Source organism: Pantherophis guttatus, chromosome 3 (genome assembly GCF_059756535.1).
Source record: "Pantherophis guttatus breed Tessera chromosome 3, ASM5975653v1, whole genome shotgun sequence".
NCBI classification, from domain to species: Eukaryota; Metazoa; Chordata; class Lepidosauria; order Squamata; family Colubridae; genus Pantherophis; species Pantherophis guttatus.
In genome coordinates, this window is record NC_142065.1 from 78,768,395 (window position 1) to 78,784,657 (window position 16,263).

Sequence of the window (16,263 nt, forward strand, 5' to 3'; positions counted from 1 at the left end):
TATAAACTGATCGCTTAGTTAACTCAGATCTTGCTTTGACCTGTCAGGCATGATAATTATGCACCTGTAAATGAGAAAAACTATATGCAGCCAGTTATTTAAGATTATACAGAGTTTGTTCCGAAACTATTTTATAAATTTATTTTTGTTCTATGTTATGTATTTAGTAATCAATTTTAATCTTTTGGTTTCCTTTTTTGACTAATTTATGCCACTCTAGCTTGATGTAAAACAGAAAAGAAACGAAATTGTATTAGATTGGTAAATAGTATATAACAAGGCATTTATTTGTTTATTTTAACTTTATAGAAGGATATTCACAATTTAGGATGCTTCTAGAGGAAAATACAGTTTACTCCAAATTAGTTATGACTATATAACAACTAAAGTAGAAAGAACAAGAACTATACTCATTGTAAACCATTAATTTGTTTGAAGATGCTATTTTGTTTCAGAAAAGCAGGAATATTTTTACAAAATGCACTAACTTTTATAGTATTTTTAGAATAGTGAAGCTTTGAATACACAGTTCAATGTATTAGGACAAGTTCAAATGCTTAACGCTAACATTCAAAATCATGTCAACTCTTTATTGCTTGAATATAAAATTGATTCCCTCACGATACAGAGTAATAGCAACTAGCATACAGCTTGTTAGAGAGGTAGATTTTAAGGGGGTTTGAAACAGTAGCAATCTTACAAGCTCAAAGTTGGCACATTAATACAAAGTTTCTGTACAGGTTCCAAGCCATCTTGTTTCATTTCCATATTCAACATAATCAGCTAGGAAAAGTTGTTAGATCTGCAAGAAATAGAATACATAAACTCATTGAACAAAGCTAACCATAATATTTAAATTGGATGTTACTTACATTCAAATGTTTAAATATGACAATTTTAATAGTCTGCAATACAATAGAACAAATCAAAATAAGCCACAGAAATCAGATGCTGGCCATGTTCATTTATAATGTAAGCTAACAGAAGTGAACATTACTTTGTGGTTAAACTTATTTACTCCCTTTATTGGCTTCCAAACCAAGAGAGAGGACACTAAAACAGCACAAAATGGGGCTCCTAATTCCCCTAAGATTTGTTTCCATTATTTTGTACATGTGTATTTCAGAGACAGATGGGGACAGAAAACGAGTTATTCCGTGCTTTGTTACAGAAATACTCATTTTTACTTCACCAAGGAACAAATTAGAAAGGGAAGACAGTCCATATGGTAAAGATGATCAAAGTACCAGCCAAGATGGTTCCTTTTCAGCAAACCGGTTTGTTGGGTTGTCCAATGCTACTTTAGGTCAGGCTGAGCATACTCGGTAGTTATGTCTTATGTAATGACCACATAATTTTTAAACTGCTGTTAACAAAATCCCATAAAGAGTTATTAACAGAACACCCTCATATGTAATTCTAATCTTTAAGAATATTCAGGAAGGACTTATTTAAAAAAAAAAAAACCCACAAACATGAGATTTTGTGATTTTGTATGATTGAGATGATTGCAAGAACAGAACATCTCTATTCTAATCATTGACCAGAATAACAGTTTTGTAATAGGATTACATGGAAAACCAGTAATTAGGAACAATAAAGGTAGCAATGAAATACAAGAAAGCCAAGATGTTATTTACTGAAGTTTAAATTGTTAACTTAAAAAGCTAAAGGAAAAACTTTCAGTTAAAAATGATATTCATATAAAATGAATATTTAAAATCCATTTAAAATATTATAAAGTATATTATAACTATAATATGCAATATTTTATAAAATTGCTGAATTACATCATTTGTTTCTAAGTAGATTTAGATATAATAGTCACCTTTCATTATGTTTCCCAATAATGCAAAGTCTGAAAGAAATTGTCAGACTTTTAAAGATATGTCTGAGAAAAAATGGACCATAGGATATGTTTGGTCTGCCAGAAAACTTAGAAGTAGAGGTTAATAGAGGTGACAAAATACCATCCAGAAAACTGTTAATTGATGGCATAAAAGGACAATAAAAGAAAATCAATGAATCATGAAAAACAAAATGGGCACATAGTACAAAAACCACTATTGGGGTTCAAACTACCAATAATCCTGGACTTTCAATGGTTATTGGGACTGGAATTTCCATTGCTAAGTAATGCCGTAAAACACCTGCATCACTTAATGATGGCAATCGCTGCAGTCTAGTTTGCTATGGTTAACTGAATCCCACAGTCGTTAGTTGAGGCAAATATTTTGACTTCCCACAGCTAACATCAGTGGACCTACAAGATCAACCAGGCCAGCAGGCAGATAAGTGGCGAATAAGCTGCTGAGTGGGGGAAGGAGGGTCAGGGAAGACATAAGGGGACCCATGACAGAGACAATGCAGATCAAGGAAGGTGGACTAGGCTTGTGTGAGAGGTGCAGGTTGGGAAGGGTGCATGGAGGTGTTTTGTGGGTTGGACAGGGAGAAGAGCACAGGTCAGGCAGAATGCAAGGAGTGAATAAAGTGCAGCATGGGTTGGGAAGTGTGGAAGGTGCACAAGTGGTCAGTGCAAGCAGAGGGGCTGAGGGAGGATGCGCAGATGGAGGAGACTGACCTCAGTGACTTGTGACCTTCCCTATTAGCTTCCTCATTGTCTTTCTGGGGAAGCTGGCAGTAAAGGTTGCAAATGACAATCATGATTGCAGGGAGCTCCAACAGCTCCTGCTTCAGTATGAACCTGTTACCGTGTATCCAAATTACAATCCCATGACCATGGGGGTACTGAGATAGCCAGATGTCCAAGAACCTGGTCATAACTACCATTTCTTCAGTGCCATCATCGAAGTTATGATTCTAAACAAATAGTCATAGTCAAGGACTACCTATATCCTATTTCCATAAAAGAGATCAGGGGATGGCATCTAGCCAAGCATGATGGATGCTGAAACAGTTAAATCTGGATACCACCTCATTGGAAAACCATAGGAAATCCCAGAGTTTCAGAATGTCTAGGAAAAAACCATCCTAGTAGAATGCAATGTCCAACTACTTATTATAAAATATTACAAGTATTTGGTATGTAGTTATTGGAAGTCCAAGATGAACATTCAGGATTCTTTTACCTCTTTTAATAAGAACGAACTTTGCTGTGAAAGACTGTATTTCAGTATTCAAAATCATAATAAATTGTGAAATATTGGTCATGTATCTTTCAATAAAAATGATATTTTGTTAAAACTACAAATTTTAAGTAAAAACTTATGGTACAATCTGAAGGAAGGAAGTCCCCCTTTATTCAGCACTTACTTCCTTCAGATTGTACCAGTTCTGTACAAAAAAGTTGTACTATTCTGTATAAAATTAGCTTATAGGAAAGCATGTGACATATTTTGAAGGATAAGTCATGAACTACTATACCTGAGGATAAGGGTAGCAATTTTTGGATGGATAGAGACGGACACTTAATGCCTTTTAGGAGACACATAAATCAGGCTATGGTTCTCTAGGTTTTAAAGGAGATAAGGGGAAAATTTATTTTTTAAAAATAAGCCTCTATTTATTTTGTGTTTATTTCCTGTTTCCAGAAACAGAATTTCTGATTACTTTTACAACTGTGACCAAGCACACATTGTGTAAGGTTGCAAAAAAAGTCCAGAGATCACCACCCCTGCTTTAGGTAAAGTGAAGTCATAGTTAACTTTAAAGCTTTACAAGTGAAAGATTCCAGTGGCTCACCAAATCAGAGAAAGGAACAGACTTTCTGTGGTCTGAATGGATTTGTACTTGATGAAACTCCTGTTAATAAAGGATCATGATGTGCATTTTGAAGGCAAAACTGCTTCAGATCAGCTGCAGCTTGTGAAACCTATGAACAGAAAACCACATTTACATAATGCAATAATGGATTTTAGTAATATAATTAATAACTAATGTTGAAACTGGCTGGACATCAAAAAAGTGTTTTGCTTCCCCAATTGACTATACAGGTGTGCCTCAACTTATAACCAATAATTTAATACCATTCAAAATTACAACTGACCTACCTAGAGCTACTAAATTTTTTGAAGTTACAGCAGCTGCAGACACACTCATGTCATGTAATCACATTTTGAGCACTTGGCCAACTAGCTCACCTTGACAATCATCTGCAGTATTCTTGACAATCATCTGCAGTATATGATCATGTGACCATAATTTTTTTTTTTTTTTTGCCAGTTTCTCATGTTTATTTCCAGATAGTGACATAAAAAACTGATTGGGAAAAATGGGTTCAGTTAACTCAAGGGTGTCAAACTCAAGGGTGGTTAGATCTGGCCTATGGGGCTGGCCTGGAAAAAGTAAAGGACCGGTCCGCGGTACCTCTGGCGGCCAAAATGGCTGCACGCTGCCTCCCCATGCCCCATTTTGGGCCTGAACAGCCTCCATCACTCTAGCAGCCAAAACAGGGCATGGAGGGCCTTTTGCGCCCCACACACCCTGTTTTGGGTTTGGACAGCCTCCTGCAGCACTCTGGCAGCCAAAATGGGGTGCAGGGATTTTGGCCAGCAGAGTGCTGGAGGCATCCATCCTGTCTCCCCCAATCGTCCCCCACCCCACCCCGGCCAGCCAAGGACAACTACAATGCTGATCTGGCCCTCGAAGAAATCCAGTTTGACACCTCTAAGTTAACTGCTGCCTCTGCTTAACAACTATCGGAAAAATGATTGCAACTTCAAATCTAGTCACGATACCTCAATTTATGACTGCAACAATTTATGAGTCTAATTCCAGGCTCATTATGATCATAAATCAAAGACTATGTGTACAGTAGATTAATTACAATATTGTCCAAAATTATCCCATCAACAGTCTATAAGAACATTTGGGATTGTCAAATGCATACCCTATCTTCATACAAAAACATCTTCACAACCAGACTATGTTTATTGTCAATGGCAGGAATTCCCCAAAATCTCATAAAATTCCTGCCAATTGGTATAAGTCCCAGATTCAGCCTTTTAAAATCACCAGCTTTTAAATCAGTTGCAGGTGTTCTATGTCATTTCCTGACTATCTCAAAGTAATAATCAGAGACTGCAATATTTGTTTCAGAGCATATTGTTTTTGATAGAACATCAAATGAAAATTTAGTCAGTTTACTAAAGTATATTAAAAGTTCAGTAACTGCTCAACAAGCTAACTTTCAATGTTAAAATTCATGTTAGGCTATTGTCAAATATGACAATACATTTTTTGCTCTTCAGAATTCTTGTAAAAGAATTGAAGGGTCTCAAATGCTTAAGAAATGTGCGTTAGCAAATATTTTATTGTGAGTCTTCCTTATTAATGGAGAAAGCAAATGTGTTACAATTCAGGTTTTGAAGATGATGAAGATGGTGGCAAGCAGCATTATTACAATCGTTTTAATTAACGAAGACAGCAAATGTTTTGAATCAGGTTTGAAAAACAAAACCCAGCAAAGAATTCTTCCTTTCGAAAAGCTTTTCCTGGCCAATAACTCACTCCCCATTTTGCAACAAGGGTGGAGTCCCAAGTTGGTTTGCCAGATGGCGTTTATTCTTTTCTTTTTCCTCTGAAGAACAAGAAAGCTCTAGATCGAGATGATAAATTGCGTCCTTTCTTTCACAGCGATCCCGAACCTAAACGGGGAAACCCTGAACGAACCCGCAAAAGGATCAGAATCAGCAAAACTTGATCCAAGTGGGATCCAATGCGACTGGGACCGGCACGGTGCCCTCCCTCCAACTCCCACAGCTTTGAGGAAAATGCTATTTGGGGGGGGGGCTTGGTTCCATACATTAAAATGTATTTTTAATCATAAATACATTTATGATAAATGTATGATAAAATCAAGAGCTGTCGGGCTAAATCTGGCTCGCCAGGGAGGGGCCGCACACACTGTGGTTAGGGCTGCTTAAACCGGAGTTAAATTGTACGGCGTTTCATAGGCCAGTGTTTCTTCAACTTTTGTCTCTAGGGTTCCTTTCCCACCTTTAAAAATTAAGAAGCCCCAAAGAACTTTTGCTTGCGTGGGTTATTTTTTAATCGATGTTTACCGCATTAAATTTTAAAACTGGCACATTTACTTTCCTAAGTTGCCCGATTTCAATACTGTATTATTTTTCAACCTAACTTTGATGAATAATTTCGATTTCGTGGACCCCTCTAAGAGGGTCTCGGTGGGTGGGGGGGGGTCCCTCAGGAATCCTAGGGTCACCCTTTAATAAGTACTTTAAAAGAAAAAGCACTCTGTACAAGCTCCGGAGCATTCTTCTTCACGGCTCCTCAGGCCCGAGAAAGGACGTAAAAAGTCTCTGAGGCGACCGAGCCGCCCACGCAGCCTTTCCCGAGGTGCGTTAATGGCGGCCGAGCGGGCGGACGGGCCTGGTCTCCGCCCCACTCCGGGGCTCACCTTCACGCGGCTCACGCTGGCCTCGAGCCGCAGCTGTTGCACCACTTTCTTCATAGCGGCGACGTTGGAGGCGCCGGACATGGCCCCCTCCCTCACTCAACTTCAACTCCGCGCGACGTCGAACCCGTAAAAGAGCCGCTGTTGCTGCTGCTGCTGCTGCTGTGGCAAACGGGCGGGTCGCTGTGGGGGGGCGGGGGGGGTTTCTCGGAACTTTCGGGCAAGTTTCCGGCGCTTGGAAAACTCCCCCGCCCATAGACTCTCGAGAGAAGGTGGGGGGGGGAAGAGAGAGGCTCGCGATCAGCGCGCGCTGGCAAGCTCCCTGCGCAAACTCGGCCTCCCGCTGCCCACCTCTCCCCCGAAGCGGAAGTCGAAGTCGCCCGTTGAAAACTTTTTAAGTTTGAGAAGCTTGAACGGGGCGGGGCTTCGAGTCCCGTCTCGAGCGGCGGAAAAGGAGTTGCCGCGCCTTTGTTGCTGGTGGGAGGCAGCCGCGCGACGTGCTTTTCTCCGGCTTCCTTGCTAGTAACTTTGGAGCGTCGCCCGGGCGGTCCTCGCCCATAAAGGCGGGCTTTGTACTGCCAGAATAATGATGGACGGAACTGTTGCAAAAAAGTTGCATGGAGTCGGCTCCCTTCTTTATATTATCGCACTAGTGTTGGCGCCTATGAGCAAGCCTGTACATTCGTTCACGTTCAAGCAACCCTACCGTATATATTTAAACGTTGTGCATGGTTTCTCTCCCCAGCCTCTTCGGCAGTCAAGTGCAAATAACCAGCTGGCTGTTCTATTTGCGCGCCAATTAGGTCGCACAAGGCTGGTTTTGTATATATATACGATCGAGTGCTGGATTGGGACCGAGAAAAAGCGGGAAAGCGCGTTTTAATAACTGCAAAAATCCCGAGATTTGGGACTGGAAAATTACAACCCCGTCACCGATAATCTGCAAATGGCTACATTTATAGGTTTGTTGTAAACTTCCCCCACCTTTCAGAACTACAGATGTCTACGCAGCCGGGAGATAGGCAAGGTTAAGATGGTTAGTTAGCTCCACTGCAAATATTGTAATTGTTTTATTATAATCTCTGCACTTGCATTTCCAACGGGCCCGCGGTGTTAAAGTCTGTCCTGCAAGGGAAAAGCAAGATTTCCCTAAACACATTTATTAAACATTAAACTTAACGCTTGATCTGTAACACAGAGGCGAGGCGGAACCAGCTGTGTAATGATCCACTTTTTTACCCCCTGCTACCCGTCGCAGCGGAGGCCGCGCATAGGTGAGCTTAATCGTAAAACGACACATAGCTGAGCTTCACCGTAAAACGGGACCTCTGTTTAATTCCCCCACCCCGTTCTAGTTGGGGGGGGGGAGAGGTGGTCTCCCGCCACTTTCAACGGCTCTCGGGCGCGAGCAGAGTGAAGCGAAGATACAAACCAACTTCCTGTTACGTGGGAAGCTGTCATGCTACCCTGATGGGTGAGCAGTTGTGAAGCCGGCTTTTAAAAGGAGGAAGTCTGGACTCTTCTTCAAATCATCGAGATGGAGTTTAAAGGCAATAAGCAACTGCTAATAGATAAGAGTCATACGTACATCCTTCCACACGTTGTAACATTTAGGGTCAGAACCAGATATTGGTAAACCACAATTTCTCTCTGCATGGACTGCCCAAGATTTTGAGGAAGGTTTTGCTTCCTCAATAAGGAACAACTTCAAGAAATAAGCTTCATTTTTTTCCTCTCCCTCTCTTTAGTCAGCACACTTTTTTTGTTTCAGTGCAAATTGCTTAAACGTTTACCAATTTCAGGTTAAAAGAATTCACGAATGCCAAAACTATGATTTATTTCTCTTCTGTTGCCCAGTATAATCTTGTGCACATTTATGCAAAAGTAAAACACCTTAATTATGCACTTTTTTTTAATCTCAGACATTTAAGATTAAGTGGCAGTTTTAATAATAGCCTCGTTTGCTGGAATAAATCCTTCCTGGTACTATTCATCATAATACCAACAATACATCTCTGGATTTATTGAGAGAAAACAAACAGCTCAACTGACAGAAATGGCAATAACAAAAATACTAAACAATAGTATTAATAAACATGATCTCCACTGCCCTAAATTGAATTTTTAAAATGAAGAAAACGTGCGTGTGACCAGAAGTATATTATGTCAATAGATTGTGAGCTTCATTCAGTTCAGGCTTTAAACAAATACGTAGCATGGTTCACAAAACATGCTAAGTCATAATGGAGTTGGCTTTGGCTTACTGGAAATTGCATGAATGTTGCCATGTTGCTTGTAAATACAATTAATAGCTTAAGTGTATTGTACAAACCTAGGTAATTGAGATTTAATCAGAAGATTATAGTTAATCTACAGCTAGCACAGCAAATCTAGCCTGTATATTATTAGGATTAAGTTCATAATAAGAGCCATGCCAAGCTGTTTAATTAAAATATATTGGCTCTTCATCGACCAGTCATATGGCTATGAAAAGCCTATAAGCTGGGAATGTATGTGGTTGAATTCTCCTATTTGTATTTCTTAACTACTTTTACTGAGAATTCTGGTATCAAATAGCAATAGCAATAGCACTTATATACTGCTTCACAGTGCTTTACAGCCCTCTCTAAGTGGTTTACAGAGTCTGCATATTGCCACCAACAATCTGGGTCCTCATTTTAGCGACCCCTGAAGGATGGAAGGCTGAGTCAACCTTGAGCCTAGTGAGAGTCAAACTGCAAAGTTGACTGCATTCTAACCACTGCAACACGTATGTAATATATTATGTGCTATCAAGTCAGTGTTCACTCTTAGTGATCACATAGATTTTTTCCATATCAACCTGTCCATAAACTGGTATTTTAGCTCTTCTAAATCTGCACTGATTGCCACTGTAACTATGTCTATCAACTTTGCTATTGGTTGTCCTCTTTCCTTCCAGCTTTCCCAGCATTACAGCCTTCTCTAAATTAAGTCTTTACTTGGACCTTCAGTGAGAACTCAATTAATTTGTTTGATGAGCCACTGAATTCTTTTCTAGGCTGTTCTCAGTATTAGGAATCTTCTCAAACACCAAAGTTCAAATGCATCAATACTTTTTTTATCCTGTTCTGCCTTGTGTCATTTGTGTCACTTAATAGCTTCAATATGGTATTCTTTAATAGGGATGTGGTGGCTCAATGGCTAAGATGCTGAGCTTGTCGATCAGAAAGGTTGGCAGTTCGGCGGTTTGAATCCCTAGCACCACGTAACGGAGTGAGCTCCCGTTACTTGTCCCAGCTTCTGCCAACCTAGCAGTTCAAAAGCATGTAAAAAGTGCAAGTAGAAAAATAGGGACCACCTTTGGTGGGAAGGTAACAGCATTCCATGCGCCTTCGCTGTTTAGTCATGCCAGCCACATGTCCACGGAGACTTCTTCGGACAGCGCTGGCTCTTCGGCTTTGAAACAGATGAGCACCGCCCCCTAGAGTCAGGAATCACTAGCACTTATGTGTGAGGGGAACCTTTATGTTTACCTATGGTATACTTTGGCTTTCTCAATTATCCAGTGTCTGTCACTAATTTCCTTTTCCATATACAGTAGAACATCTGGTTATGACCATAATTCGTTCCATAACTTTGGTCGCAACCTGATTTGGTCGTGACCCGAACCTAATTTTGGAAATTTGGCACTTACAAAAAAAATGACGTGGAAGGGGAAATTGGGCGTGGAAAAAAAATTGTGAATTTTTTGGTCAGAACCCGATTTGGTCGTGGTCAGAAGCATTCGTGACCAGAGGTTCTACTGTAATGTTCTAATCTACATTGGATGTAATCTACATTCTGCTTACTGAACATTATGGACATCATCTTGAGCAGTAAAAAAAAATATTTATTTGTTACAAATCAACAAATAAATAGTAGCCATTGTTAACATCTCTCAGGAATGGTCCAGTTAGTGGCTAATTTGGAGTTAGAATATTTGCCTTACTACCAAGTTCTATACCCATTTCAAACCGTTCATAGCCTAGTCCAGTGATGGTGAACCTATGGCACGCGTGCCAGAAGTGGCATACAGAGCCCTCTCTGTGGGCACGTGCACTGTTGCAAGCTGCACTCTTCCAGGTTCCAGCGCACACATGTATACCAGCCAGCTGCTGTCTTCCAGGCTCTGGCACACATGCGCGCAAATGCACTCCAGTTTCGACACTCGGTGCCAAAAAGGTTAGCCATCACTGGCCTGGTCCCTGAAGAATGCAGCACCAGTGAATAGGGAATTGTCTTCCATGTTATCTGGTATTCCTTTTTGGTTTGTGATTTGAGAAAGTAGATTGGATGCTCTCTAGGATATCCTCTGCTACATGGAGGCAGATTTGTTGCCCCTCTTGGCTTTTTCAAGCATTTGGAGGGGGGATAGTTCCTATATTTGGGAAATTGTTGGTGCCTTATTTTAGGAGAAACCACTGCCAGTAGTTTTAAGACATATTCTAGAATCTAGTTCAAAAGAGATTAGACAACTACTTCCTGGTTTCCTCATTTCTTTACTAACAAAGGGTTTTGAGACAATGAGAAGAAATCAACCTCAAAGCCTAAATGAAACAGATTTTCTGGACCCTTGTCAGTCAGGGCATGGAACAGATAATTTTGGTTGATCCAGTTTATAATTGTTGGGACCTAGATGGGATAATATGCCTCTCTTAGTTCTTTTAGATCTTTCAGCGGCCTTCATTATTAGTGACCTTGGTACACTTCTTGACTGACTTCAGTAGTTGGGAATTGGAAGTACTGTTATGCAGTGGTTCTGCTCCTTCAATGAATGGTTCTACCTGGTGATAAGAGAGGAAAGATTGGCTTGGTGGTTCTACAAGTAGCATATATTATACCTTCACTTTGAATCCTGCACTGGCTTCCATCATAGACTTTCAATTTAAAGGTCTTGTTTCTAACCTATAAAGCCCAAGCTTTAGCACCAAGTTATTTTTCAGGACTGCATTTGCCCACTAGAATTGGCCTCATGAATTCAGTCTTGCTGGGTAAACAGGTGGTAGATTCCCATTTTCATGTGGTGATGAGGGAGGCTGGACTTAGAATTGCCACTGTAATTTTCCCAGTAGGAACACCAGTCCTCTAGTTTAGAATGTCCTCTCATAAAGAGATTGGCTTAGTTCCTACCCAACTGCTTCCTCAAATCATTTGAAAAGAGAGGCCAGAGAGTGTTCGGGATTTTTGTTTACTGCATATGTTTTTAGTAATATATGTATGCATGCATCTGAATACTGCCCATGATATTTTAATTGTTATTGTATTCCTGAAAGCTATTATGGGAAGGCCCCCCGAAGAATGAAACATTTTGGTAAATATTTGAAAAAGTAGGATATCATATTTCCCTAAAGGAGAAATGGAAAAACATGCCATTTCAACACAGGATATTTCAAAACTTCTTTGAGCAAACTTTGACAGCTAACAAAAGCAGAATGGTAGGATTAGAACAAGCAGCCCCTCACCCAAGATCCAACAAAGGATGAAAGCCATTAGCCACAATAGGAATTGCCCAACACACTTATAGAAACAAAGCCCATTTTGTACAAAGCCCAAACTTCAAAGTTACAGAAACTATAAAGATCCATCCACCTATTCAGCCATTTGTTCAGCTGATCCAGAACTGCAGGCTGTCTTTGTGTGTGGTTCTGTTCATCAATAAACTTTCTTTCCAATCACCATCCATATTGTTTCCAGCGTCATTCTCCCAGCTTGGAACTGAAGCAGATGGATTTTCCTTCCAACACCGATAAGAGTTCTGCAAGATTTTGGTCGGGTATTAAATAAATAAATACACACTGAGGATGCTGTAATGAACCAGAATATTGTGTTTAAAATTGGTTGGTATTCATTCCTGTCTGGTCAAGTATACATTTTAAGGGAGATATAAGATCCATTTTAATCAGCGTGAATTAAACTAGATATAATTACTGTTGCCATTGAAGGGAAAGAACAGAAAAGAAGCAGTAATACCCTTAATTCTTCATAGTACTGAGTAAATATTTACATAAGAGTTCTGATCAAGCCTTTTCATTTCCTAAAGTGCACTGCCCAGATTATGGAATACTTGTTGAAACACATACCTTGATGTAAGCAGTACAAGTAAAGCAGACTTGGATTACTGCAACAAATCACAGGTGCACAGTCCTGGCTAGGTACTTTATCGTGTTACTAAGGTGATTTTACTTACACAGAGGGAGTGGTCACCTCAAAGGTGGTTCAGTTCCTACATTAGCAAATGTTTGGCTCCTTTTAGTTAGCAAGAAACAAAAAAAAATTCTGCCCTGAAGCTGTCCCTGTTTTATGTCCAAATTTGCAGGATATGGAAACAATTCTAAAATGTGGAATATTGCAACTTAAATACCTATAGGATTTATCATTACAGTGTTAAATAATACTTGGAATTCAATATGTGATTTAAAAAAACAATATCCAGAATTCTGTATAAATCAGAAATGACATCAAGGAATATGCTATCCAATCAAAACAGACCACACACTTCAGAGGTAAGAAATAATGGATTGTAATAATCACTGATAAATTTTATGTATGCTATAGTGCAATATTTTCTGTTGTTGGTTGATAAGAATAAAAATATATTTTAAAACTTGTTAGATCTTTCTAATCCTTTCTTATTGTCAATAATGCAGTTACATATAGGCTATAATTTTAAAGTATAATATTTGAAAACATTATTAGTATATAGTTATACTAATTACAAAGGCAGTGATTAAGATTTAATCGTTTTTACTCACGTGATTACCATAATTTTCTTCCATCGAGATTGCAAGAACAATTGGTTTCATAGCTATTCTTTTATTTGGTGCCATTTTAACTTTAAGCACAGGGTCATGGTCCTGCAATCAGAAATAATTAAATTAATATGGTTGCACCTGCTACTAGGTACACACAGGAATGATTCCAGTGCTCTTTGACTAATAGAGACAAAAATATATTAATAACAGAATGTCATAAGTATCAGGTTCTCTAGTACCACACTGAACAGTTACCCTATTGCTGGGTTTGACCCAGCACTAGTAGCAGTAATTATAAATATACTAAAAAGAGGAATAGCTTCTCGGGAATGTCAAATCTGTGTTTTCTTAATTTAATATTAAGTAAAGAAATTATGCAGGAAAAGTAACACCTACATAAGGAATAGGGATTGTATGATTGTTCTAATGTGGTTGATCCACAATTTGCAATACTCCATGCTAGCATGATCAGTGAAAGGATTCTTAGAGTTGATATTCATCAACACCTTGACCACAGATTTCTTATCCCTGATAATACAGGGACCTAAATATAGGCAATAAAATTTCTAGTGATACCAGATTAAAGTCTAAGGAAAATACATATTTTTAAAGGATTGAATGAATTGAAGAATGGAGTTCTTATCTCTTTCCCTTTATCATCTTCTGTATGATATCAAAATACTTCAGTTATGCTTAGCATATTTAGGAATTATTTGTCTCAGGAATAACTGCACCTCCTTTACAGAGATATAATCACATCTGATCAGAGGGCAGTGGTATCACTTTATTAGAGATGTAATGTAGTCCAGTCCAGTCTCATGTGTCTGCCACAGAGACAATTCTGAAATTTCAGACCAAAATGCAGCAGTTACTATTGCTTGTATAGCTTCAGGAGTATAAGCATTACTTTTAAATCAGCATCTTTGATTGCTGGTAAGAATCTATATGAAAGTAGTGGTTCTGAAGTTCAAACCCTTACACAGTTTGTACCTGGGAAACATGAAGGATAAAATAAACTAATTATCAATTATTAATAATTTTTTATTCCCTATACCTGTGGAACTTCATACCATTAGGAAAGTTGCTAAGAAATCAGTCAAAACCATCTTGGATGCTTTTTCCTTGTCACTTTTCTGGCATGAAGACAAAAGATAGATTGAATTTAGGTCGGCAATTGAGATAATCCAGAAAGATTAAAATGAACCTTGAACATCAGCAAAATTATAGCACTTTGTCCAAAAATGTAATATAGGGACAACTTGACAGAGCTCAAGGAGTGTTGTGACCCCGACTCCCGAGCCTGTCCTAACAGAGGAAGAGGACTTAGAAGGTGATGGGGAGGAACTGACAAGGCCTCCCTCTCCAGGACCCTCCTTTCTGGCAATGCCTCAGGTTCCATCTGAAGGCCAGGAGGAACAGCCTGGGATGTGCCAGGAGGAAGGCATATCGGAGCACCAATTGATAGGGAGCAAGGATGATGAATCCTGGTTTGATCCCAGGCAGCGTCAGAGGGAGAAGCGTGCGCAGCAATGGAAGATGCGTGGGAGGGCCAGAGATTGAGCTGAGTCATTGAGTCACGCCCCACCAGGAATAAAAGTGGGTGGGATTGCTCTTCAGGCTTTGTGACGGACAAAGTTAAACCCTGAAAGTCACATCATGATCTCTGAAATTCGTCTTGGATATATTTTGGACTGAACGTTGACTGAACTCTTATCTCGTGGATAATTTGTTGCTCCTGGAACGGACTGAAGATAAGTCCTCTTCTACTTTATGGGAGTGAAAACGGTCTTGGCAGGCATTCGGCAGTTTGCTGCCAAAACCTTGGTCTGCCAAGAATTCTAATCTGTTTACCTAATAAAATATTGGCAGGCGTGCTTGGTATTACGTTTGCCTGTGTAAGGAAGGGGGACAGAACGAGAGATTTTTTAAAAAATATTTTTATTTTTTAATAGTATATTATTTTTAAAAGATACCTCTAGAGTCTTTGGTGGTCTCTGAGCCTGGTTATTTCCTTGCAGACATTTCATTACTCAATAAGGTGACAACATCAGTGCTAGTGAATATGAGGGAGTTTCCTCCCTATTTATATATAGTAGCTTGCCCTGCCAGTTTTGGTGGGCATGTGCTTTTCTCCTTGGTAGTTCCTTGATTAAGAGTTTTGTTTTTGTTTGCTTGATTGTTTAATGGTCCCTGTTTATATGGGTGTTGGTCTCTGGAGGGGATGTGTTCTGGTCTTTTTTCTTTCCTTCTCTTTTTGTTATCTCTTGAATGGCATATAAATGTAGTTTATTTTATGTGTGAATTGATGGCTGATGTGTCTCAGTGCCAAGCTTCCAGGAATTCCCTAACACTTTTGGATTTTACTTGAAACTGTGGCTGAATCTATCCAGGTATTGAAAAATTAAGTTTTCAGTTTGTCTTCTGAGTATTATTTGATGTTCATGAATGTGCTCTGTCTGTCCTACATAGCGGCTGTTACAGTCCTTACACTGTATGTTGTAAATGACTCCTGGTTTTTGTTCTTGGGCTGCTGGGTCTTTTGGTTTACTTAAGATACATTGGAGACAGTGTGAAATGTAAAATTTGTTGCTACCGGTTTTGTGGGTGTGGCTTGGGGGGGGTCATGTGACGATGGGTGTGGCCAACTTTTTTTTTTTTTACTTTTAAAGCATTTTTTTACTACCGGTTCGGGCGAATAGGTAGTTAAACAATGCTTTAAAGGTTCCAACGATCACAGCTGTGCTACGCGATCGTCGGAACCAATTTTTTTTTTTTACTTTTTAAAAACATTTTTCACTACCTATTTGCCTGAACTGGTAGTTAAAAAATGCTTTAAAAAAGTAAAAAAAAAAAAAAAAAAAGGTTCCGACAATCGCATGGCATAGCTGTGATTGTCTGAACCTTTTTTAAAAAAATAATTTTTATTGAGTATAAATATTAAAAAGGACAGAACATAACATATACACAACAAACATTTATACAACATATACACAAAAAGATTATGATTTCTTCTTAAGCATTTTTTCAAAGTGACATTCTACAATTCTACTTATAATATATTCCTTCACCTCTCCTTAATCTAATAACATTTTTTTATATATATTTAAATCAGTA

General features: G+C 39.1%; 2 protein-coding genes across 3 annotated transcripts in view; one reads left to right on the forward strand and one right to left on the reverse strand.

Moving 5' to 3' along the window:
• Nucleotides 1-266: 266 nt before the first annotated feature.
• On the reverse strand, nt 267-6,709 carry GNG5 (G protein subunit gamma 5). The gene is made up of 3 exons (XM_034437111.3): nt 6,380-6,709; nt 3,703-3,832; nt 267-802 (listed from the first exon to the last, which is right to left on the reverse strand). The coding sequence occupies exons 1-2, from the start codon at nt 6,458-6,460 to the stop codon at nt 3,707-3,709; spliced, it is 207 nt and encodes a 68-aa protein (XP_034293002.1). The 5' UTR covers nt 6,461-6,709; the 3' UTR covers nt 267-802; nt 3,703-3,706.
• Nucleotides 6,647-16,263, forward strand: part of SPATA1 (spermatogenesis associated 1) — a 34,688-nt gene continuing 25,071 nt past the window's right edge. Inside the window, exons 1-2 of one of the 2 annotated variants that reach the window (XM_034437109.3) lie at nt 6,647-7,338; nt 12,714-12,900. In XM_034437109.3, the coding sequence (XP_034293000.2) occupies nt 12,850-12,900 (51 nt within the window). In that variant the 5' untranslated portion in view covers nt 6,647-7,338; nt 12,714-12,849. Of the gene's footprint in view, nt 7,339-7,768; nt 8,009-12,713; nt 12,901-16,263 lie in introns of those variants that run through there. The other variant, XM_034437110.3, reaches the window with a different exon arrangement.